The sequence below is a fragment of the Dendrobates tinctorius genome, unplaced genomic scaffold (assembly GCF_039654945.1).
Source record: "Dendrobates tinctorius isolate UK_male_01 unplaced genomic scaffold, ASM3965494v1 ptg000030l, whole genome shotgun sequence".
In the NCBI taxonomy this organism is placed as follows: Eukaryota; Metazoa; Chordata; class Amphibia; order Anura; family Dendrobatidae; genus Dendrobates; species Dendrobates tinctorius.
The window spans coordinates 19955746-19981008 of NW_027361698.1; the positions used below are offsets into that span (position 1 = coordinate 19955746).

The following is a 25263-nucleotide window of genomic DNA, read 5'->3' on the forward strand; positions in this document are numbered from 1 at the left end:
TCTGTGCCTTGCACAATTCTGTCTCCGAGCTCCTTGGCCAGTTCCTTTGACCTCATGATTATCATTTGGTCTGACATGTACTGTGAGGTCTTAAGGGCCTGTCACACTAAGCGGTATCGCTATAACTTGTGACGTTATAGTGATATTGCTAGCGATATCGCTGTGTCTGATACTTGCCTCCGACCGGCTCCCCCGCTGGTTATGGCTGATCGCGCGAGAACGTCCAGGGCTGTTTCTCGTCAGCTTCCTGCTGGGCTCCCTGTAGAGAGACGAGCGTGGACGCGGGCGGGAGGACGTCAGGATCGCCTCGTCTGACAGGTATGTAGCAACCCCTGCGATGTCGCTGGTGAGATCTGCCTGTGTGGCAGCTCACTAGCTACCACTTAGCAATGCAACAGCGATCCTGACCGCGTCATATCGCTTTTCGGGATCGCTGGTGCATCGCTGTGTGACAGTACCCTTATATAGACAGGTGTGTGCCTTTACAAATCAAGTCCTATCAGTTTAATTGAACACAGTCGGACTCCAATGAAGGAGTAGAACCATCTCAAGAAGGATCACAAGGAAATGGACAGCATATGACTTAAATATGAGTTTCTGAGCGAAAGGTCTGAATACTTATGACCATGTGATATTTCAGTTTTTCTTTATTAATAAATTTGCAAAAATTTCTTCATTTGTTTTTTCAGTTATGATGGGGAAAAAAATGAACTTTTGTGAATTTACCAAATGGCTGCATGAAACAAAGAGTGAAAAATTTAAAGGGGTCTGAATACTTTCCGTACCCACTGTATACAGTATTATGGGATCACAGCTTCCCTATACACAGTATGATGGGTCCACAGCTCCTCTATACACAGTATGAGGGGCCCACAGCTGCCTTATACACAGTATGATGGGCCCACTGCTCCCTCAAACACAATATAATGACCCCCACAGTAACACCCACACTATATAATGGCCTCCACACTATCTAATGGCTCCCACAGTATCCCCAATACTATATATTGGCCCTCACACTTTGTTAGCCTCTACAGTAGTCTCCACACTATATGATGGCCCCTAAACTGTATTTTAACTCTGACACTATAATGGCCACACAGTAGTCCCCACACTTTATTTTGGCTTTCACACTGTATGAAGGCCTCTCACAGTAGTCCCCATATTAGCCCCTCAAGCTGTATAATGGCCCTCTTATTAGCTCTCAAACTGTATAATGGCCCCAACAGTGGTCCTCACACTTTATAATGGCCGCCTTATTAGCTCCTAAACTATATAATGGGCCCAACAGTAGTTCTCACACTGTATAGTGGCCCCCACTTTAGCTCCCAAACTGTATAATTGCCCTAACAGTAGTCCTCACACTGTACAATGGCCTACACATTAACTCCCACACTGAGGGCCTCCTAAAATTCTTTTCACATTGGACTAATTTGGATTGTGAATATAATGTATTTCTTGTTGCATACCTCACTTGAGTGCTCAGTTCTACTAATGTGAACATTTAATAATGTCAGCCGAATCCCCCCATGTACAGTAGTAATGTCCTGAGTCCCCCCATGTACAGTAATAATGCCCCCAGTATCGGTGATGTGAGCAGGCTCTTTCAGCTTCTCTCAATTCTTTTTTTATTGAAAGACTCCAAACGTATCTAGTTGGCACATGAAAAAAGCAAATATGCGCTTGCAGGACCGCCTGATCGCACCTGATCAGACTCATGGCAGCAGGCACACAGCACCTTATCATGATAAGACAGTCTGAAGTCACATAGATTGACTGTAGACTTTTAGCCCAAACCTGGACTAATCTTTTAAAGGGAGCCTGACAGGTGATACAGACTGTTCAAACTATTTGCAGCATGTATCATCACCGGCTGTAGTATCTCACCAGGTATGTGTTTCTGTAAAGCTGTGGGGTTCAATGGCGGATCTTAATAGGGGCGGATGGGGCGGTCGCCCCGGGCCCAAGGTTTTTAGGGGGCCCAGGGCAGGGGCCAATCGGTCGGTCGGCATCGCATATGATCTGTCAGTCTGTCACTGTGTGAGCCGCTCAGCCGCCGCCCAGTGGCGTAGGAACTTGGAAGGGGGGCGGCGGGCAGTCCCAGGCAGCACGTGTGTGGGGGCGGCGCAGCACGGCAGGAGGCAGAGCAGAAGTTCCTCCTCTCTCTGTGTGCTGTGGGCGGCCCGGCCGGGACTGAGAAGCGTGGAGGCGGCGGCGCCGACTGGCAGTGCACAGTGAGGAGGACTCGCTCAGCCCAGGAGATTTTGGCAGCGGCTAGCGCAGGGCAGGTGGGTCACTGACACACTCACCGTCGGCGTCACCATTTGGGAGGACTGGAGGATGCTCTGCCTCTCCCCAGCCTCCCTCCCTGGCTGCTCCCTCCGCTCCAATCCAATGCATTATGCAATTTATGCGGCTGCCTCCAAATTGGAGGGAGCAGCCAGGGAGGCTGGGGAGAGGCAGACCTGGCAGAGCATGGAGGCAGGTGACTGTGTGATTAATCATTAACATCCCTAACCAGTAGCCGGCCAGGCCGGCGGTACCCCCTCCCAAGCGCGGCCATTTTATTCCTTTCCAGACCCCGCATCCGAGCAGGCCATTCACCGCCCCTAAATATCAGCATATGCAGTGTTTTTGTGAGAAGAGCCACAAAATGTGGACAGAAAATGTTTTCCTGGGAAGGGGGGTACAGGGGCCCAGGTTTTATGAACAGCCCCGGGCCCATAGGCCACTTAATCCGCCACTGGTGGGGTTTCATAGAAAAACGTACTAATAGATGCTGGGGAGCAAACAGCTCTGTGCACTAGTCCTACAGACAGGTCCCCGATGGCTTCTCTCCGCCCACTGACAGTGACTGACAAGTGTCATCCTACGTGTGCATATAGCAGAGACCTGTCTGTTACTGTCAGCGGGCGGGGAGAAGCTGCCGGGGACCTGTCAGTAGGACTAGTGAATAGTTAAGCTTGGTCCCCATCAGCTATTAGTATGTTTTTCTATGAAATACCCCAGCTTTTGGGTATGTGTAGACATTCAGGAATTGGCAGCGCTTTGGATACATCACATGTTTGCTGCCGGCTATTGAACGCAGGTGAATCCGCGTGTGTTCGCTGAACTGTGTGGATTCACCGCATGCAATACCCTGTACTCGTCTCTCCACAAGATAGACATGTTGTAGTCTGGACAGATGCGCCGCATGTCCATCTCCGTGGGCTTCTGTGGACGCATAGTGGGCATGGGATTTCTTGAAATCCATCCACCATGCTGTAACATCTGGACGCTGCCGGTTGGACGCTGTTAAAGTACACAGCATCCAACCCGCAGCGTTTACTGACTGTGGGAAAGTACCCTCACAGAGACAAACATACCCTACAGCCGCTGCTGATAGACGCTGTACAAACCATGAGTAGCTTGTATTACCTGTCAGGATGCTTTTAATAACTTTATTATAATAATAAGTTAACTACTATAACAGTGTTACATATAGCACAGCTCATGCTTGGGTTATTGTTATACTCACAGGCTGGGCTCATAATAAGACCCTGGCTGTAAGAATAATAAGCTCCCTTTCAGCCCCCCAAATAGCACGTGATGTAGAGCATGTAGTGCAGAACCGTAAATACTGTAATAAGGCCTATTAATACATTTATTGTACGTATATCTAATGCATTGACTTTTTTTGCCCCATTAATTGATAAGACTGTGTCTATTAACTGTAATAAGGCCCCCTGCCCTGTCCTCCCTCCACCACCCATTCAGTTCCCACCCTACCACCATCCTATCACATTCAACCCACAGTGCCCATAACATATCTGCATTTAAATAGCCCGATACATTCTGGGCACCCTCAGATAAAGTTTGCAGGCGGTTTATAGATGGCACTGGCAATTTATGATCCACATGCTGCAGGCGAAGAGCATGAGATGAAGTCAGGCCCAGGCAGTGTCTGCGGTAAATCAGAAGTGAGCACTAGGATCCAGTGGGAGGTCCAGCGTGCATGTAACAAAGCATGGTGGAGCGGAGCTAACTGCAGCACTGACAGCCGAGCCTGTCAGAAACTTACCAGGTCAGGTAAACTCCCGACAGCCGCACACTACACTCCCCTGAGGACTCTGCCACTGTTCTAGCCAGCATGCAGAGTCTCAGGAAGATGGGGGAGCAGGCAATTTCCTGTGCTCTCCCTCAGTGCAGCCTGATGACAGAAGCAGCCCTTGATCCAGGTGGGGCCCGGGGCGATGGCTCCCTCTGCCCCCCCCCCCCCCCCCCCCAAAACCTACGTTACTGGGCGGTGGCCTTCTTATCAGACGCAACGGTCAGACTGGCCGTAAGATCTGCTGTATTATCTAACGCAGGCCTGAGAGCAGTCTGGTTGAAAGGTTGCCCGGGGGACGTACAAGCAATAGGGAAACTGTGTTCTCTTCTGTGTGAAGGACTGTACTTATTCGGTTCAGCTTTGGATGACTTCTTGGACAAAGCTGCTGATAAGAAGAAAGGGTTCCCAAAACCTCCCTTCTCGTCCGTCATGTAGTCCTTTCGTAGGAAGAAATTCAGCAGAAACACAGACCAAAGAACACAGTAGATGGGAGGATCGACCAAGGAAAAGTGAGGGGTACCTATTCGGCAAACCTTCCCAGGATAGTAGGAAGCCCTCTAAATCAGGGTTCCCCAACTCCAGTCCTCAAGGCCCACCAACAGATCATGTTTTCAGGATTTCATTTGTATTGCACAGGTGAAGCAATTATCAAATACAAAGGAAATCCTGAAAACATGATCTGTTGGGGAACCCTGCTCTAAATGACTCCCTACCCCAGGTGGGAGGAAGACTCTCTCCTTTTTCCTTCCGACCTGGGAGGAAATATCCTCCAGCACTTGGATTCTCAGCCTGGTAAGATCAGGGTTATAGCTGGAGTTCCTGAGATATCCACCAGACAGGATTATCATGGCGGCCCCACGAACATTCATTTCAGAGCACGTGTCTCTGCAATCAGAGATACTAAGCTCCTAGAGAAGAACGTTCTTCAGGAAGTTCTATCAGGAGAGGAACGTGAAGACTATTTTCCCCTGTTTCTGATAAAGAAGCCAGACGGCTTATACAGAACAATTAACAACCTAAAAGGCCTGAACAAGTTCAAGAAGGAGTCGATAAGGTCAGCAATACAAATGCTCGTTCATGGTTGCTTTGTGGCCGTCCTGGATCTGAAAGACGCAAATTACCATGTGCCAATACACGCAGCGTTCCAGAGGTTTCTCAGAGTAGCAGTACCACTAGGTGGTGCAACAGGGCACTACCAGTACTGGGCCCTCCTCTTTGACCTGGTAGTGGCTTCTCGTGTATTCACGAAGCTAATGGCAGAGGTTGCGTCCAACCTCAGAGGAAAAAAAGACTGGTTATCTCATACTTGAACGACTTCCTTGTAGTGGGTTGTTCGTTCAGTCATTGCCAGAGTCAAGTGAGAGAGAGAGCCTCCATCTTGGAAGACTTAGGTGGGTGTTTAAACCTAGAATAATCAAACTTAGATCCACAAAGGATACATATCTTTCTGGGGCTCCTGCTCAACTCTTGCTGACAGGAGTGTCGCCTACCAGATCAAAAGAGGGAAAAGTTATCCAGTGTACTCTCCATATCAATTCAAGATCCGGTAAAGTCCCTCAGGAAGACTATGTCCCTCACCTCCTGTATCCAGGCAGTAAAATGGGCCCAGGTCCATTCAGGAGAGTTGCAGTGGTGCGTTTTGTAAAGCAAACGTTCCTTACGGGGTTATCTTGAAGGTACACTGACCTCTGCCTTGGGAAGTAACACATTCACTCCACTGGTGGTAAAAAATAGAATCCCTTCAGGAGGGGATTCCTTGTTTTCCTCACGTCACCAGGGTAGTCACCACAGATGCCAGTCCCAGGGGGTGGGGGAGCTCATTTGGACAACCATCTAGTCCAGGGAATATGGTCGGTGGTGGAAAAGGAAGGCTCCTCAAACCTGTGGGAGCTCCTGGCAGTAGAGAATACATTACACAGCCTCCTACCATTCCTACAGGGCCACCATGTAAAGTTTCTTTTGTTATGGAAATTGGTTAGGATAAATCTATCCCAGTGTGTGCTGCGGCCGTTCACAATTAAACTGAGTATTTTGAGTGCTCAAAGAAATTATGACACTGTACACACTTAGTAACAGGATAACATTCCCTCAATACTCTGCAGGTTTATTGCTCATACAGTACATGGTTTTATAATTACGTATAGAAAGGAGTGGTTAGTTAATTACCATATTGTCAAGCTTCAATGTTATTGGCTGTTTGAGTATATGGAATATATCGTGATCAATGCATGGCAAGAGGCTGAATAAGTAACTAAAGTGTAACTCTTGAAACCAGGACAAAGTTGAGACATCTACTCATCACTTTTGCACATCTGCTGTTCTTCCTCTTTTCTTATCTTGGAAAAACCCCTTAAGAGCTGTCTGGTTTGTGGCAGCCATTTTAAATCCGTGGATTATAGTGTAATATATTAGCTGTGATTATGTATGAGTATATATGCAAGTGAGATCTATATGAAATGTATATATTTCCATCACAATCCCCCCTTAGATATCACTTGCCCTAATCCTAACCTCCTGTCCCAAAGCGTTGCAACTCTTTTATGCTGCCAGTGGGCTAGCTCATGCCTAGTGCATACACCCCCCCTCCGTACAGACTTTCGCAAATGGGCGGTCAGGAGATCTGTCCCTAACGGGGGTTAGGTGCAATCAATGTCTCTGGTTAGCAATCTATGTAGTCAGTGGTGCGTATTCGCCATCAGGTAGGTCATTTATACGGTCAGGTTGGGCATCCACAGCATCATTCTGGCTTAGGTGTATCATCTGGTATGGGAGCTTTCTTGCAATGCGATGCGTGGATCCAAGTGGGTCTTCCCTCCAGTTTCACAGAGGTTTGTGTCATCAGCAGCACTTGGTAAGGGCCATCGAATCTGGGATTGAGCATTCTCCTTACAAACTTTTCTCACCGACACTCAGTCTCCTGGCTTCAGGGAGTGCATACCAGGTACCGAATCTGGATCTGGCAATGAAGAAAAAACTCAAGAATGGACATTAGCAAGTTTCTTGGTGAGTTCAATTACATAAGCAGACAAAGTATCATATTGCATAGTCAACTGCTGAAGGAAGAATACCCCTAACCTGGGACTAGGCCCAAATAAAATTTCATATGGTGACAGCTTTTCTGGGCCTCTGGGAGTAAGTGTGCCTTTCACTAAACAGGGCAATTGGGAGTGTCTAATGCCATGGTTTGTTTCTCTCTTTGGCAATTTTCAACATCCTGTTCTTAAGTGTCCCCTTTAGTCTTTCTATTTTTCCCGCTACTTTGGGGATGGTCGGGAGTGTGTAGGCCTAAGTCTGACCCGACTGCTGACTAGATCTCTCGTGTCGTTTTGATGTGGAAGTGGGTCCCTGATCACTCTCTATCTCCTCTGGAACCCCATATCTGCACACTATTTCTGAGAGTAGCTTCTTTGCAGTAGTCTTCACTGACTGGTTTCTCATTGGGAAAACTTCTGGCCAGATGATGTGGTGGAACGTTTTCCACTTGTCCAGAGTTGCATTTGCCGCAGGTCAAACAGCTGCTAGTAAATTTGGCTGTTAGGGTGGAAATCCCTGGAGCAAACCAGTAAGCACCAATCAGATCATTCATCTGTGTCTTCGATCTTCGTGTGTGGGCCCATGTGCCCATTGAACCACCATAGGGTACATACTTGGAGGTAGACAGGGTTTGGATTCCATTGCGTATACCCTTCCTTCTTCGTGTGTTGCTCCCTTCCACATCCAGCTTTCCTTCTCTTCCTTCGGGCCTGGTCCTGCAACTTCTTGAACAGATTCCAGGACGTCATATTGTCAGGTTTCTTGTCTTCAGTCATCACGTAGTAGCCGTCCGGCTCCACGACCTCTCCCACTTCTCCATATTGTCTTCCTTTGGCTGCCATGTCTGCCATGTTGTTGCCCCGTGCCTCTACTGTGTTCAGTTTTCCGTGTGCTTTGACCTTTAAAGGTGGCACCATTTTTGGAAGTTGGAGTGCATCCAGCAGGTCCCTGATGGCTCCATGATGCTTCACGGTTGTCCCGCTTGTTGTGATGAAGTCTCTCACAGCCCAGATGGGTCCAAAGTTGTGTGCTATGCCATGCGATTACCTGGAATCGGTATAGATGTTCCAGTTTTGTCTTTCACAATGTGGCATTCCTTCGTCAGCGCTATCAGTTCCACTTCTTGGACTGACAAGCTAGGCGGCAGACTTCTGGACCACAAGATTTCTTGATTGCTGGTCACTGCACATTCTGTGTGGAATCTTCCTTTATCATCTGCAAATCTAGAGCCATCTACGTAGAGAAACAACTCTGGGTTGGTCAGTGGCTCATGCACCACTTTGGGTAGTCCTTCTGTTTCCTGTTGCATGATGCTAATGCAATCATGGTCGTCAGTGCGGATTTTGTTCTGAAGAGTCCATATCCGTATCCCCCTTGGGAGTGGGAGTAGAGTGGCCAGATTGAGGACTGTGTATCTGGAGATGGTGACATTGTCAGGCAAGAGCACAGAGCACTGGAGGCGTAGATGTGTGGCTGTGGAGAGATGTTTCGGCTGGGTTTGATTGAGAATTGCTGAGATGTCGTGCGGTGCCAGGGTCTCAAGTGGACGTTCAAGAATGACGTCAGCAGTCTTGTCCAGTAGGGCGTGTGCTCGCTTTAAGCATTTGTTGGTCTATTCACGTGACATTATCGGTGGGCCGCTATGGGTCTCCCCATAACTATCACATTATGGTGATAAGTACAGAGTTTTGAAATGGTTTTAAAAGACTGCGTACCTTTTTATAGTTTTCAATAAAATATTTTTTTTTTTATTTTGTTACTCCAATTTATGTGGCTCTGTTTTTTCTTCAATACAGCAAAAATTAATTGGGGAAAGGTTGAAAAATGTTAAATATAAAGTAAAAATCAATATAACTTTACATTGTATTTTTTAAAACCAATTGCATTTTGTCCTGAATATCTTAAAATATTTTCCTGCATATTGATTTACAGAAAAATATCGACCTTTCCAAAAAGGCAGTATGGTAAATTTACAAAATTTGCCAGTGTTGATTCCGAATTTAGTGGGGAGGTGAAAGAAAAACTGTATCTGAAGTTGAATAGAAAGGATCATTCGTCTGCTTACTGTAAAGGTACGGAAATAAAGCGCAACTGCCTTGTGACGGTGAAAAGGATTGAAATATTACATTTATTTTAGAGTGGCACTTACAATATAGAGAGAGATAATTGTCTGTAATAGGTGACATAGCTTTCCTTAGTATTGTAAAAGAGGTGAAATTGAGTAGATGGAAATATTCACTGTTCCGTAAGAAGTGCTGTTACCACATCCTTGGAGGTAACCTAAAAGTGCAATGATCTGACCTAAACAGCAGCCTGCCCATTAATTTTGTGTAAATCCTTGTCATCTGCACACTGAGCGGTTATTTATTACAAAACTATTTATAATCACCTACTTTATCACTTTTTCAGATGATCTCTGGATTGTTTCAAGGACCCTGAAATTTGATCCACGGGATACATTTATTGCTTGCAGTGTTTTCTTTGGACCCTCGGCTAACAATGATATAGAGATTTTACCTTTGAAAGGATACAGTCCATCAAATTGGCCAATAAATAGTATGTGAATTGTAAATTTGTACAGTGAAATATGAAAATAATTCAAAAAATGTCACATTTTCCTTGTGGACACAGAATGTAAAGATCGTCCCATTATCACTAGAAGCCCTCCATACCCATCAGCGTTAATAAAATTGGTCTGATGTTAGACCTGTGTATGCAATAAAGCTGCCCATACAAAGCTGACATTAGCCCCAATACTATTACCTTACTTACCACCGCACCAGGGCAAGTGGGAAAAACGAAGGCTAAGCACCAGAATTGGCTCATCTTATGGATGCCTTATTTCTGGGGCAGCTGAGAGCTTATGTTTTTAGTCTGGGAGGAGGCCAATATCTATGGCCTCTTCCTATCCTATTAATATCAGCCTGCAGTTGTCTGCCTATCCTTCGTTGGTTATTAATTTTAGGGGGGCACGCAATTTTCTTGTGGGAGTTGTCCCCCATTTTAATAACCAGTAAAGACTAAGTATACAGCTGTGAGCAGATATTAATAGCCTGGGAAGTTCCATGTTTATTACCCCCTTCCCAGGCTATAAAGATCTCCCAGCTGTCGGCTTTCCCTATGCTGGTTATTAAAATTTAGGGAGACCCCACGCCAATGTTTTGCTTAAAGTTATTCAATTATTATCTAAATACACGAACGTTAAACTACGCACTCACTGCACTAATTATATGTGACTGATCTCTTTCTATCTACAGTTGTGTGAAAAAGTGTTTGCCCCATTCCTGATTTCCTGTTCCTTTGCATATTTGTCACACTTAAATGTTTCAGATCACCAAACATATTTTAAATATTAGACAACAATAACACAATCACAAAATGCAGTTTTTCGTGTCGGCGCACATTTTCATTTTTGCGTTTGTTTTACGCTCCCCTTCTTCCCAGAGCCATAACTTTTTTTTATTTTTCGGTCTATATGTGTATGTAAGGGCTTATTTTTTTGCGGGACAAGTTGTATTTTTGAACGACACCATTGGTTTTACCATATGGTGTACTCAAAAAACAGGTTAAAAATTCCAAGTGCGGCGAAATTGCAAAAAAAAAGTGCAATCCCACGCTTTTTTTTTGTTTTCAACATGTTCACTAAATGCTAAAACTGACCTGCCATTATGATTCTACAGGTCATTACGTGTTCATAGTCACCAAACATGTCTAGGTTCTTTTTTATCTAAGTTGTGAAAAAAAAAATCCCAACTTTGTTAAAAAAAAAAAAAAATTGTGCCATTTTTCATGATCTCGGGTTGGGTGAGGGCTTATCTTTTGCACACCGAGCTGACATTTTTTAAGATTCCATTTTGACGCAGATGCGATCTTTTGATTGACAGTTAATGCATTTTAATGCAATGTCACGGCGACCAAACACAAATGTAAGAGACTAGAAGCTGCCATAACTCGATCGGCTTTGCTACATATACTGTAGGCAATGATCAGATCGCCTATATGTAGCTGAATTACTTGCTATGAGCACCAACCACTGGGTGGCGCTCACAACAAAACGGGAGTGACAACCGTAGAGGTCTCCATGAGACCTCCGGTTGTCATGCCAACCCACCGGTGACCCGCGATGACGTGTCGGGGGTCACTGGTGGGTGGATTTCTGGCCCGATGGCCGGAAGCGCACGTTAAATGCCGCTGTTAAGAGTTTGTCAGTGGCATTTAACGGGTTAATAGTCGTGGTTGGATCACGATTCCACCCGCGGCTATTCCGGGCACATGTCAGCTGTTCAAAAAGCTGACATTTCTCGGGAGAGATGTGGGCTCTCCACTGGAGCCTCTCTCTCAAAGGGAGAGAAGCGACATGAGCTGTACTAGTACGGCGCATGTCGCAAAGGTGTTAAATTAAGGTCTTTATTATTAAGGGAAAAAGAAATGCAAACCTACAGGGTACTGTGTGAAAAAATGATTCCCCTCTCTCCCCTCCTTAAAACATAAATTATCCTATCTTTTTTAAGCCGATTTCAAATTCACTCAGTGAGAGCCATTATCCACAACACTAGTGAACCTTACCAGGAATGGCAGCTTCTGGAGACACGCTCCTGTTATTTAAGCAGACTCTACATCGCTACAGAAATGCCAAACGTGTACACTAAAAGTCATTTAAGCATACTGTGACTCAGAAAGGAGGGGGGCATTTGGATTTGGGAGTGCAGAATTTGTTGGATTTCCACAGCCTTTGTACTACCAGTAATGTGGAAGCCCCCTATATTTCCATTAATAGGATGGACCTGAGTGGGGACTTGCTTTTTTTTGTGGATTGAGTTGAAGCTTTTATTGGGAACATTGTACATAACGTTTTGCGATCACATTTGTCCTGCGCTCTACGCTGATCACTTTTATCGGGGTTTCCATCTAAATGAAGTGACTCATTTGACACGCCCTATGGGTCCATTCACTGTAAGGCAGCAAAGTTACTATGAACTCCTATCTTCTGTTCAGCTGTGTCCTTCTTTTCAGAAGTGAACAAAACTGTGACGGACCGTGCTTTTATGCACACCTAAAGACGGACACCGCTGGATAATATGTCAGACGGCATCCACAGTGTCTCCATCTGCCTCATTATAGGGAATCTTCCACCGGGGGTTCCGTCTGAATCGCGTATTTCAGAGATTTACACCGAAACCCTGGTGTAACCGCTCAGTGCAGAGCGCAGGATAAATGTGAGCCGAGCCTTACTACGATCTTTGAACAAATCAACAACAGATGAAGAATTGGCATTCATTTTTTTTTTTATTAGCGCTGTTCCGCATGCAGTATAATAGATTGTGATTTTATTCTTCATGTCAGTGCAGCTACAACTTTACCAGGTTTATACCGTTTTTTTTGTTCGGCTGTTTTCGCACACTAAAATGCTTTTTTTTTTTTTTTTTTGCAAAAAAATTTTTTGCATTGCCATACTTGAGAGCTATAATATTTTTTTTTATATTTCAGCCAACAGTCATGTCGGGGCTTGTTTTTTGCAGGATGAGTTGACATTTTTAAGAGTACCATTTTCGGGCACATGACATTTTTGATGGGTTTCTATTCGAATTTTTGGGAGGCAGAATGAACAAAAATCAGCAATTCAGGAAATCTTTTTTTAAGCCAATCACCATATGATAAAAGTGATAAGACCACTTTATTCTTCGGATCAGTACGATTACAGTGATGCCACATTTATACGCTGCTCAGAAAAGTAAATGGAACACTTAAACAACACAATGCAACTCCAAGTCAATTACACTTCTGTGAAATCAACCTGTCCAGTTATGAAAAAACACTTATTGTGAATCAAATTCTCCTGCTGTTGTGCAAATGGAACAGACAACAGGTAGAAATTGTAGGCAATTAGCAAGAAAACTACTAGAAAAGAGTGTTTCTGCAGGTGGTGACCACCAACCATTTCTCTGTTCTTATTCTTTTTGACTGTTGTTTTGGTTACTTTTTTGATTTGGTCATTGCCCTCACCCCTAGAGGTACAGTAGCATGAGGCGGTGTCTACAACCCACAAAAGTTGCTCAGGTAGTGCAGCTCATCCAGGATGGCACATCAATGCGAGCTTTGGCGAAAAGGGTAGCTGTATCTGTCAGGACAGTGTCCAGAGCATGGAGCAGCTACGGTATCAGGAGATGTGGAGGGGGCAACAACCCAACAGCAGGACCGCTACTTTCTCCTTCGTGCAAGGAGGAGCAGTGAGAGAGCCCTTCAAAATGACCTCCAGCAGGCCACTAACATCCATGTGTCTGCTCAAACTGTCAGAAACAGACTCCATGAGTGTGGTATGAGGGCCGAATGTCCATAAGTGGGTATTGTGCATTACAGCTCAACACTGTGCAGGGCGATTGGCATTTGCCAGAGAACACCAAGATTGGCAGATTTAACATTGGCGCCCAGTGCTCTTCAAAGATGACAGCAGGTTCAAACTGAGCACATGTGACAGACATGACAGGGTCTGGAGATGCCGTGGAACACGTTCTGCTTGCAACATCCTCCAGCATGATTGGTTTGGCAGTGGGTCAGTAATGAAGTGGGAAGGCATTTCTTTGGAGGGACGCACAGCCCTCCATGTGCTAGCAAGAGGTACCTTTACTGCCATTAGGTACCGTGATGAGATCCTCAGACCCAATGTGAGACCATATGCAGGGGCAGTGGTTCCTTCTGATGCATGACAATGCTAGGCCACATGTGGCTGAAGTGTGTCAGTAGTTCCTGCATGATGAAGGTATTGATATGTACTGGCCTGCCCGTTCCTCAGACTTGAATCCAATCGAGCACACCTGGGACGACATGACTTGTTTCTTCCATGTTGCACCGCAGACTGTCCAGGAGTTGACTGATTCTATAATCAATGTCTGGGAGGAGATCCCTCTGGAGAACATCCCCTGCCTCATCAGGAGCATGTCCATGTGTTGTAGGGAGGTTCTACAGGAACATGGAGGCCACACACTACTGAGCATCATTTCCTTGTCTGGAGTCATTTCCAATAAGTTGGATCAGCCTGTAATTTGATTTTCCACTTTTATTTAGAGTATCATTCCAAATCCAGACCTCCATGGGATATTAATTTTGATTTCCATTGATCAATTTTAGATTATATTCTCAAATCATTTATCTATTTCCACTTCTACACAATAAAAACTTTTATAGGAAAAATATATATATATATTTTTTGCATCTCTTTAATCTGAGACCTATATCTTTTTTTTTTTTATTTCTCTACATATGAAGCTGTATGGCAGCTTGTTTTTTTTTTTTTTTGGCAGGACAAGATGACATTTTCAGTGATACCATTTTTATTTCCCTTGGACTTTTTGATTGCGTTTTATTACACTTTGTTTGGTAGTATGATAAAAATCCATCTGTTTTGGGTTTTTTTGCCACATTTTTGTTGTTTTTTTTTTTGACGGACTTCACCAAAAGGGTTTAATACTGTGACAGTTTTATAAATCTAGTCATTCTGGACCTGGCGATACCACATATGTATATATTTTTTTAAAATTTATTTATTTTTTACAGAAATATACCTATTTATTGGTTTAATTTTATTTTCTTTTTTATGATTTCTTTTAAATAATTTTAACAATTTAATTTAACTTTTTGTTCTTTTTATTTCTCTGTTCGCTGATATAATGAATTGCAATGCATTTTACCTGTCAGTGCTGCACCGATAGAAGTCTTCTACACCATCCTCTGAGCATGGTCTAACATGGCCAATGTAGCTGGCAAACTCTGAGGCCACCATGGCAATGGTACTGTGCCACATGATTGCTGTCATGTAAATTTACATAATTTTGCAGGAACCCCTTCCCAACCATTATTATTATATAGCACCATTGATTCCATGGTGCTGTACATGAGAAGGGGTTACATACAAATTATAGCTATCACTTACAGTAAACAAACTAACAATGACAGACTGGTACAGAGGGGAGAAGACCCTGCCCTTGCGGGCTTGCATTCTATGGGATGGTGACAGTAGGTTGGGGGATTGCAGCAGCTCCGGTGTTGGTGAGGTGGTAGCTCCGGAAGTGGTTGAGGAGGAAGCGGGGTCATTGCAGGCTGTAAGCTTTCCTGAAGAGATGGGTTTTCAGGTTCCGTCTGAAGGATCCGAATGTGGTTGATAGCCGGACGTGTTGGTTCAAAGAATTCCAGAAGATGGGGGATATTCCCTATAATGTAAACTTACATCAAATGTTGTGAATGGGTATTAAGTTATTAACATAGGAGCTGGAATAATGATTTTTTTTAATGTACAAGTAGAAATTGAAGCTATAGGAGAAATTGCACATGTGATTTGTCTTATTACCTTTTTTACAGTTTATTTATCATAGCATTCATTTCATACATATCCATAGAGAAAGATACTGCCTTAAAGGGAATGTGTCAGAAGGCTTTACTACCTCATCTGAGAGCAGCATGATGTAAGCAAAAAGACAACGATGTATCACTTAGTTTGCTGGGTGCAGTGGTTCTGACAAAATCAGAATTCTTAGATTAAGCAATGCAGCAGAGCTGAGAAAGCTAACCCCACCCTCCTCAGACTCTGTATATACATTGTCTATAGACAGTGAGTTGCTTATCACAGGAGGGGGCGGAGTAGGACAATTCTGTAGTCTGGACAACGGTAATCATTAGGTGGTGATAACCTTCATTGCAGTTAAAGAACACCACACAGCCTGACATCTGACACATTATTTAATTCTGTCTTTTAACCACTGCCTCATGCTGTCCTCAGATTTCATAGCAAAAACTTGTTGACCAATTCCCTTTAAAGGGGTGGTGCAGTTTAAAAATCACAATGACTTTTACCGATTAGGGAATAATAAGTTTATAGGAGGAAGGGGATGTCCCGTTTATAATCCTCATCTATTGGCCAAATTTAATAGTAAGAGAGTGTCTCTCCCTCTGTAGTTCTGTATGACACAGACAACTATTGAATTGAGAGGGTACTGTGTAATGCGTTGTTTTTCCTGTGGTGGCGCTAAAGAGAATTGACACACTCACCGCCAGGGACATGTCTAACAAGTAGTGGTTGTCCAAAGATGGCCCTTTTTAAGTGCTGTTTCTTTTCTAGTGGTTGTCCATGCATTACTGGTTTGTAATGCAAGTACTGAACTGACATGTTTGCGAAATATAGAGGAGCACTTTAACCCATCCTCTCTGCCGATTATGCCTCATCTCCTTATGATGTAAGTAAAGAGACTATCCTCACGTGGTAAGAAGAGTTTTAACTTCAGTACGTATAAGGCTACCTTCATACATCCAGTATTTGTGAAATACGAACGCAAATCAGAAGACTTCCGTGTCTGATGGATTTTTTCTTAGTGATAAATTTGATTTAAAAAACGTGACCTTCGGCATGTCTTTTTATTGGATTGGGGACAAACATAACTTTTCAATGAAGAAAAAAAAGGTGGATGAGAATAACTGAAGCAACTATGATGACACTTGGAAATAAAGGTCTCCTTCCCATTGATGTGTAAAGGTAGCCTTTGTGAAATATCTGTTTCTATTATGTCCTCCAGTGATATATAATTTAACACTATTCTTGGTCCGGATTGAAACATCCTGTGGTTACCTGTCAGTCTACCATCCCACAAATTACACTAAATTGTGTACAACCACATAACTGGCACAGCTAGAGTATGGGGCAAGAAATCGCTTTATGATGTCTCTCTCGCTGGTTTGTTTCAGGTCTTCTGAATATGAAAAACCAACAAAAATTCAGAGAGGGAAATTCAACCCACCTGTAGTCACTGCTAAAGTCCCCAGCAAATGTAATATTGCAGATCATACAATGCTGTTCAATGTAGCAAGGGAGATGATCACCCAGTTTTCATTGAATGAGGACCAAGCCACAGCAATGCTGCAAATAGCACATATGATGGCCATCCCTGATGAATTCCAGGGTCCCCGGCCTGCCCCCATCACAATCATTCATGGTAAGAGGAAAATTATTGTTGTATTCAGTCACTTTTTATTGTAAGAAAGATACAAACGTATACGTCAATGGGACTGTATCAAGGGAAGTAATGATCAGAAAGTAACCTTATGTTTTATATCAAGTTTTCATGTATTTTTTTTCTTTTTTTGCTTTTTTTTTTTTTTGTTTTTAAATGATCAGGGCTTTTCTTGTATTCTTGCAATTTTCATTCTAGTCACTGGGGCTTTTTTGAACTCCTCATTCATGAAGAGTTTTCAGCAGACTCCTTATCAGAGGCAGGATTGCAATGACAGGTAATAACACAGGATCCACCAAAATGTCACACTTGACCCTCCTCCCCTTTCCTGTACAATGACCTTTGCAAAGTCTCATAGTAAAAAATGGGTCTAGATATCACGCTTGCATTACATTTTATTGTTATTGTTTTATTATTATTTTATTGCATTACATTGTACATTTATTGTTTCCTAAATAAAAGAAGTTGGAATCTTAAAAAGCCTCAGTGACCAGTGTAAAAATTGCATTATCTTAAATACAAATTGTGATATGTAAAAATAAAAAAATAACCCCAAAAAATTCATTTAACACAAAACACCATACAATTCTAACATAAAATTGTTTGAAATGTCACAAACCTTTTGCGCAACTGCATTTTTACTGCAATTTTTGACAACTTTTTGAAAAGTGGCAGTGGTTAGTTGGGAAGGGCGTGGGTGACCACAGCCAACAAATTAATGATTATTCAAGATGAAGAGGAATTGCACCTCTCGGCATGACAACAACTCTAGGCATACCTCCAAATCAACCAAAAAATGGCTTAGCCAGAAGATGAACGTTGAGGCATGGCCCAGTCAAAGCCCAGACCTGAATCCAATTGGAAATGTGTGGGCTGACCTAAAGAGGGCGCTGTACATGGGAGATGCCCTCACAATCTAACAGATTTTGAGCACTACTGCAAGGAAGAGGTGGCAAAGATTGCCAGTTCTAGATGTGCATGATTGTATTTATGCAACCACATTATTTAGGTTCCCTATTTTTATTTTCCCACCTGAAAAGGTTTGTTTATTTTTCAATTGATTTATACAGATTATAGATGACCTTTAAAGGGTGCAGATGCTTCATTAGCACTACAAAGGTTCAAATGTGTCGAAGCGCTCAGTTTTACAAAAATGGGGTGACATTTGCAGTTTTTGAGAAGTGTTAAGGGCTTAGCAGAAGGGGCCTGGCCCAACAGATTTACTGTAAATTACGGCACACAAGTGGTATAAATTATAGCAGAATTGTACATTTCTGACAGTGATGCACAACAGTTTAAAGATGCGCCAATGTCATTAACCGTGCGCGCTCTTAGTGAGTCTTGTACATCTTACTCCAGCACATCCTGGATCAAGACTGGAGTATAGAGTCCCCCATAGTCTTATATCACGTTTTCTAATACCGAGTTCTGGTGATTCCATGGGCTCCACCAAGAATATCTCTCTAAGACACCAATGTTGTGGTGGAGGCAAGTGAGTGCAGAAGTTACACCATCATGGCAGTTGTTATCCTGTAGGAAGACTTTCCCTGTGTGTGATGTGCTTCTTTTTTATGCTGGCTCCAGATAATACTATTTTATTTATTTTATAATACACTGGAAAAAGCCTTAGATATATTTAAAAATACAAATCTTTAAGAGAAAAAAAATACTTTTCAGATAGTCTTGGTCCCCGGATGCTATTTATTATTTAAAAAAAAAAATCGTCCTTTACTGTCGTCCCCGATCCAGTGCTGAATCTCCACTAGTGTTCCCAGTGTCCCAACAGTGTTTGCCAGCCTTGTGAAGACTTACAGAAAACGTTTGACCTCTGTCATTGCCCACAAAGGATATATAACAAAATATTGTGATTAACTTTTGTTAATGACCAAATACTTATTTTTCACCATAATTTGAAAAATAAATCTTGCTAAATCAGACAAGGTGTTTTTTCTGGATTTGTTTTCTCATTTTGACTCTCATAGTTGTGGTCTACCTATAATGTCAATTACAGGCCTCTCTCATCTTTTTAAGTCGGAGAACTTGCACAATTGGTGGCTGACTAAATACTTTTTTTTCCCCACTGTATATATAATGTCAGGATGGTCGTTTGGGTGCCGCTGGAGTCAATCGTGCAACAGAGCTGTCACAATTCTGCTCATCTGTCTCTAGAACAGAAAAGCAAAAATTCATAACAAGATGGCTTTTACCTGAATCCATTCTGCGCGATGGAACCATAAACATAATCTATACATGTTTATCGTAATATAAAGCATTATGCTTTTGATATTCCAGGCGTTTTTGGAGCTGGAAAAAGTTACTTGCTGGCCGTGGTGGTTTTGTTCTTGGTCCATCTTTTTGAAACCCACAATCCTCCTGAAGAACACAATTCAGTCCACTGGAAATTGCTCATCTCATCATCTACAAATGTAGCAGTTGATCGTGTGCTTCTAGGGTATGTAAAATTTGTGAATTGTACCACACAGACACACTTATTATTTAGGCACATCCGGCCTTTTGACAAAACATTTCTCCAATGGTAATAGTTGATGCCTGAGTCTGATTATGGTTAGGTTGTGTTCAATTCAATAAGGGTAAAATACACATCATGGCAAGATATCATGGATGCATGACTGTTATCAACAAAACCACAAATCTCCTATCATTTCCCACAGAACCATTGTAAAAATGTATTAAGAATGCAAAGCATAAAACATACAGTGTTCCCAGTCCTGTGGGATAAACTATGGTGTGGCAACTGGCATCTCCGTGTGTCCGATTCTGATCCACCATACCAAGTTCACCCAGAAGCCTCTCCAGTGGGTATATAAGCGGAAAACTGTGATTATTACCATCTATTGTGGTTTTACGATTAAGATGGACAGCTCCTGCCTCTGGAGTTTGCTCTCTGGGTCGGCTGGAGTGTCATAAGTGCTGTAGAATATATTGGTGACAACAAAAAAAGAATACGTTCCAGTTTCAAGATGAGTTAAAAAGATTTTTGTTTATTTAGTAAATGCTAAAATATTACACATTGTTTTATGTTTTCTATAGTTTACTAAATCTTGGGTTTGACCAGTTTATTAGAGTTGGAAGTATAAGAAAAATTGCAAAACCCATCCTACCACACAGGTGAGCTGTAGCCTTTGAGCATTCTATTATTGCCATAATTTTTTCCAATTTAAAGGGGCTGTCTACTACTGTACCAACCCCTTTTTAAATAAACTGCTCCACATTGTAAAATAAATTTTAAAAAATCAATTACGGTAAATCACTTCTAGCAGCGGTGCTATTCCAGGAATGTCGGCGCCGGAGTTTTCATGGCATTGTTATGCCACGTGCAGCAACGCACTAGCCAATAATTGGCTGGAGGGCTTACTTAGCAAAACAATACCATTTTTTTTTTTTTAAGGGGGACTATTTTATCTAAAAGGGTTATCTGCTTAGTGGACAACCCCCTTTAATTTCTAGAATAGTAAAATATAGCAAAAACATATCTATATATGCTATAAAAATACCACAGCGATTTTTTTTTTATTTTTTTATTCCTATTATGTTCAACAAGATTGCGTTTCTTTCTCGTCTAATCACCTTTTGATACATGTTTTACTATGTATTAAATGTTCCCCATATCCTTCTTGATGAACAGTATAGAGAATTATACTTAAACCATGGATAAAGAAGTTTTCCACTCAAAATGTATTTTTAGAAAATGATAAGGATGTATATTTTCATACTATTGATTTTGCATTTCCTCAATGTGAAGCTTACACTCTGGGTCTGAGAATGAAAGTGAACAACTTAAAGAACTCCAGGCTCTATTAAAGGAAGACTTAACCCCTGGAGAAAAGGCATATGTTCGAAAAAGCATTGAGCTGCATAAACTGGGCACTATTAAGTCTATGCTGAGACAGGTATGTGTTACTCCCTGAGTATGTTTGGTATTCCTTACAAATTGCATTTATTCTTCACATGCTTTTCATATAAGCGTAATCGTGTTTGCAATGTGTTTATTCGTCCTGTATTTCGCCAGGTTCGTGTGGTTGGTGCAACTTGTGCAGCGTGTCCCTTCACTTGCCTGAGTAATCTAAAGTTCCCAGTTGTGATTCTTGATGAATGCAGCCAGATGACGGAGCCGTCATCTTTGCTTCCAATCGCCAGGTAACGTTCACGTGGAAATAGTATAGTTACGACAATCCATCAGAGACATTATCTCTTAGTGGCAGTCAGGGCAGTGGGAAAGCATTTCCATTTGTGGCCCCTATCACACATACACTAGAGCCTTGTGAGTTAATTTCATATACTTGTAGACCAATTTACAGAAGTTGGGGAAATTTACATAGTGCGGGAATTGCTCTGTGAAATAATTTCCGAATATTCATCTTGAAGGCTATGAACAATTTTTTTTTTTTACACATTAGTACAGTAGTTATCTTTAATAATATTGGACTTTCACTCTGCAATCCTCATTTTGCAATGTTGATTCCATTATTAAAGGGGTTGTCCACTACTTTAAATTAACCCCCCAATGTATCCCCCCCCCCCCCCGTCACGACAAGTGAGGCGTGACTCAGCGTTGGGTTGTGGGCGGGGTTACCCCCACGTCATACCCAGCATCCACCACTCGCTTTCTCAATGAATGGGCGCGCGGTGGATGCCGGGTGTGATGCGGGGGGATAACCCCGCCCGCAGCCGGCACGGTAGGAGGAAAAGGGACCCCCCAGGGGTCACGTGCTGCCTGTGAGCGGCCAGCGATAGCGCCGCTCATAGGCAGTATAGGCAACATGAGGAAATTCCAGAATTCATTAGTGGCCCCGGGGGGGGGGGATACATTGGTAGGTTAATTTAAAGTAGTGGACAACCCCTTTAATTTTTAAACCCCGGATATGCAGCTCAAATTTATTTTTTTATCTTGTTGGAATATTTCTCCCAGTAATAAAGGCTGGATGTGAAGGCTGTGTAAATCCAGCTTCTATCCTGCCATCATTTCCCCTAAATATTTTTTTTCTGCCCTGAGAATGTAAATACTTTCTCTCATTTCCTCAAAGTATACAACCTCCTTGCTTTTGTCTCTAACATTGAAAGGGAGGGGAAAGCAGACAGAACCATTAACAGTAGGAGCTCTGCCAGATTTGTAATATTTTTGCAGATTACCGTAATCAGCTGTATAAAGAATTTACATTCACTCAGCAGCAGCAAAATGTTAATAAAAACTATTTAGAAAGTTGCTTAAATTTTGCATTTAGCAAATGAACTGTTAAAAATTAACACTGCAGCATGGACTGTTATGCCATACAGAATTCTCATATTAGGTAAAGGAACAAAGCTTCAACATCAACTCCGATTGAGACAGCTGTACTGTATATGCCTAGAATTCAGAACTGTTCATGAAGGAATATTCCCAATGATGATCCTTATAGATGAGCTTTATAAATACTTATAAATAGTTTGTTCACCTATATCTACTGTCATGTCATTGATTTTGGACCTTAAAAGTCACTAGAATGAGGAAGCCCAACTTTAGATTTCCATGTCTCCAACAAGCAGAGACTGTAAAGCTGGGCCCAGCTGATTGTCAGCTATAGATGTTATGTTAGCGACATTCATGTGTATCTTTGTATTGATTTAGCCTTTCCTTGTACCGTATATGCAGGTTTCAGTGTGAAAAGCTAATCATGGTTGGTGACCCAAAGCAGCTTTCTCCCACCCTGCAAGGCTCTGAGGCTGCCCATGAATATGGGCTGGAGCAAACTCTCTTTAATCGTCTTTGCCTAATGGTACGTTTCCTGCGACTGCTGTATTCGCTAGCATTTGTGGGTTACTCTGCATTGTTGTTTATATAGAAATTCATTTGGGGATCGTTGGCTACATTTTATTGTGGGACACACTAAACATACAGGTCAATTGATCTGATTTAACTAGACCAGCAACTATTCCCGTAATAGTATTGTCACTCTACATACTATTAAGATGCACTAATCCTGTGAGCACTACCCCTGTACCACCACCACCACCCCCGCCATCATAAAATCTTTGAAATAACAATGACAAACATGTAAACTCAACAGATTTTCTTTTAATACATTTTATTACATAGCAGTTATATCATCATAAGGTCAAGTTCTCAATAACGTTTTAAAAGTGTCCAATTTTCGTCCAGATAAAAATATTTTTTTACATCCGTTGTTATATCTGTATGGCATCCATTTTTGTTCATCAGCAGTCAATAAAGTTTACAAGACCAAACACCGTTTCCTATGTTAAGTATTGCAATGCATCTTTAAAAAATTGGATGCCATACATTTAAAAAAAAATTTTTTTTTGTGTACACCCATGCACTTGAATAGGCGAGTCTCATCCGAAATACAGAAGGGAATAGTGCACGCTGTGGTTTTTTGTTTTTTCATGCGGATATTCGGTCCATGTAGAGAGAAACTGTAATCTGAACAGCTCTATTGAATAACATTGGTCCAAGTGTTGTCTGTGCTAGCCCTGAAACGTGTTGGCCATAACTTACATCGCCCAAACCTGCTAACAGTTTCCCTTTAAGTCCAGAGAGTGAGGAGCTGTGCAGCAGGATCAGAAAGGACTTCCTGATAGTTATTCAGATAGAGCCCAGAGTGTGCAGAGTATTATTATTTATTTATATGGTCCCATTAATTCCATGGTGCTGTACATGAGACGGGGTTACATAAAAATACAAATATCACTTACAGTAAACAAACTAACAGTGACAGACTGGTACAGAGGGAAGAGGACCCTGCCCTTGCAGGCTTACATTCTACTGGATTATGGGGAAGGAGACAGTAGGTCGGGAGTTGCATTAGCTCAGATGGTGTTGATTTGGTCATGTGGTCATTACAGGTTGTAAGTTTTCTTGAAGAGGTGGGTTTTCAGGTTCCATTTGAAGGATCCAAATGTGGTGGATAACCAGGCGTGTTGGGGCACAGAATTCCAGAGGATGGGAGATATTCAGGAGAAATCTTGGAGACTATTGGGTGAGGAGTGAATAAGCGTGGAGGAGAGAAGGAGGTCTTGGGAGGACCGGAGAGTCCGTGAGGGAAGATATTGAAAGATTAGTTCAGAAATATATGGAGGAGAAAGGTTATGGATGGCTTTGTAGGTCAGTGTTAGTAGTTTAAACTGGATGCGCTGGGATATTGGGAGCCAGTGAAGGGGAAGCAGGGGTGTAGGCGAGGAGAGAGATGAATTAGTCGGGCAGCAGAGTTAAGGATGGACTGGAGAGGTGCGAGAGTGTTAGCAGGGAGGCCACAGAGGAGGATGTTGCAGTAGTCGAGGCGGGAGATGATTAGGGCATGTACAAGCATTTTGGTAGAGCGAGGGTTGAGGAAGCGACAGATTCTGGAAATATTTTTGAGCTGGATGTGACAGGAGGTGGTGAGAGCTTGGATGTGCAGTTTGAAGGACAGGGTAGAGTCAAGGGTTACTCCGAGGCAGCGGATTACCTGGAAAAGGAAAAGAGTGAATTCAGTTATTGTGCTAGATAGATCAGGTGGGGAAGGTATGCGAGATGGAGGAAAGATAATTAGATCAGATTTGTCCACATTGAGTTTGAGAAAGCAAGAGGAGGAGGATATGGCTGATAGACACTCTGGGATTCTTTAGAGGAGAGAGGTGACATCTGGGCCAGAGAGGTAGATCTGAGTGTCACCAGCATATACAACCCCTGGAAAAAATTATGCAATCACCAGCCTTGGAGGATGTTCATTCAGTTGTTTAATTTTGTAGGTAAAAAAGCAGATCAGTTATGGCACAAAACTAAAGTCATTTCAAATGCCAATTCTCTGGCTTTAAGAAACAGTAAAAGAAATCAAGAACAAAAAATGTGGTAGTCAGTAATGATTTCTTTTTTAAACCAAGCATAGGGGAAGAATTATGGAGTCACTCAATTCTGAGGGAAAAAATTATGGAATCCTGAAAAATAAACAAACGACCAAAAAAACGTAATTCTGGCATTTTGAATTTTTTTTTCTCGCTATGCCGTTTAGTGATCAGGTTAATCCTTTTTTTTTTTTTTTATTGATCAGGCAATTCATAACGCGGCGATGAGCAGATCGCCCATATGTAGCAAACTTACTGCATTGCTATGAGCGCCGACCACCGGGCGGTGCTCAGAGCAATGTGCCT

The 25263-nt window shown here is 42.5% G+C and overlaps 1 protein-coding gene across 4 annotated transcripts in view; it reads left to right on the top strand.

Annotated features, from left to right (window-relative positions):
- Positions 1–25263, top strand: part of ZGRF1 (zinc finger GRF-type containing 1) — a 140204-nt gene that overhangs the window by 92818 nt on the left and 22123 nt on the right. For all 4 annotated transcript variants that reach the window (XM_073571934.1, XM_073571936.1, XM_073571935.1 and 1 more), the window contains 9 exons: positions 9056–9195; positions 9533–9679; positions 16233–16347; positions 16853–17100; positions 19411–19570; positions 20170–20247; positions 20882–21029; positions 21149–21276; positions 22769–22892. In XM_073571934.1, coding sequence (XP_073428035.1) covers positions 9056–9195; positions 9533–9679; positions 16233–16347; positions 16853–17100; positions 19411–19570; positions 20170–20247; positions 20882–21029; positions 21149–21276; positions 22769–22892 — 1288 coding nt within the window. The remainder of the gene's footprint in view (positions 1–9055; positions 9196–9532; positions 9680–16232; positions 16348–16852; positions 17101–19410; positions 19571–20169; positions 20248–20881; positions 21030–21148; positions 21277–22768; positions 22893–25263) is intronic.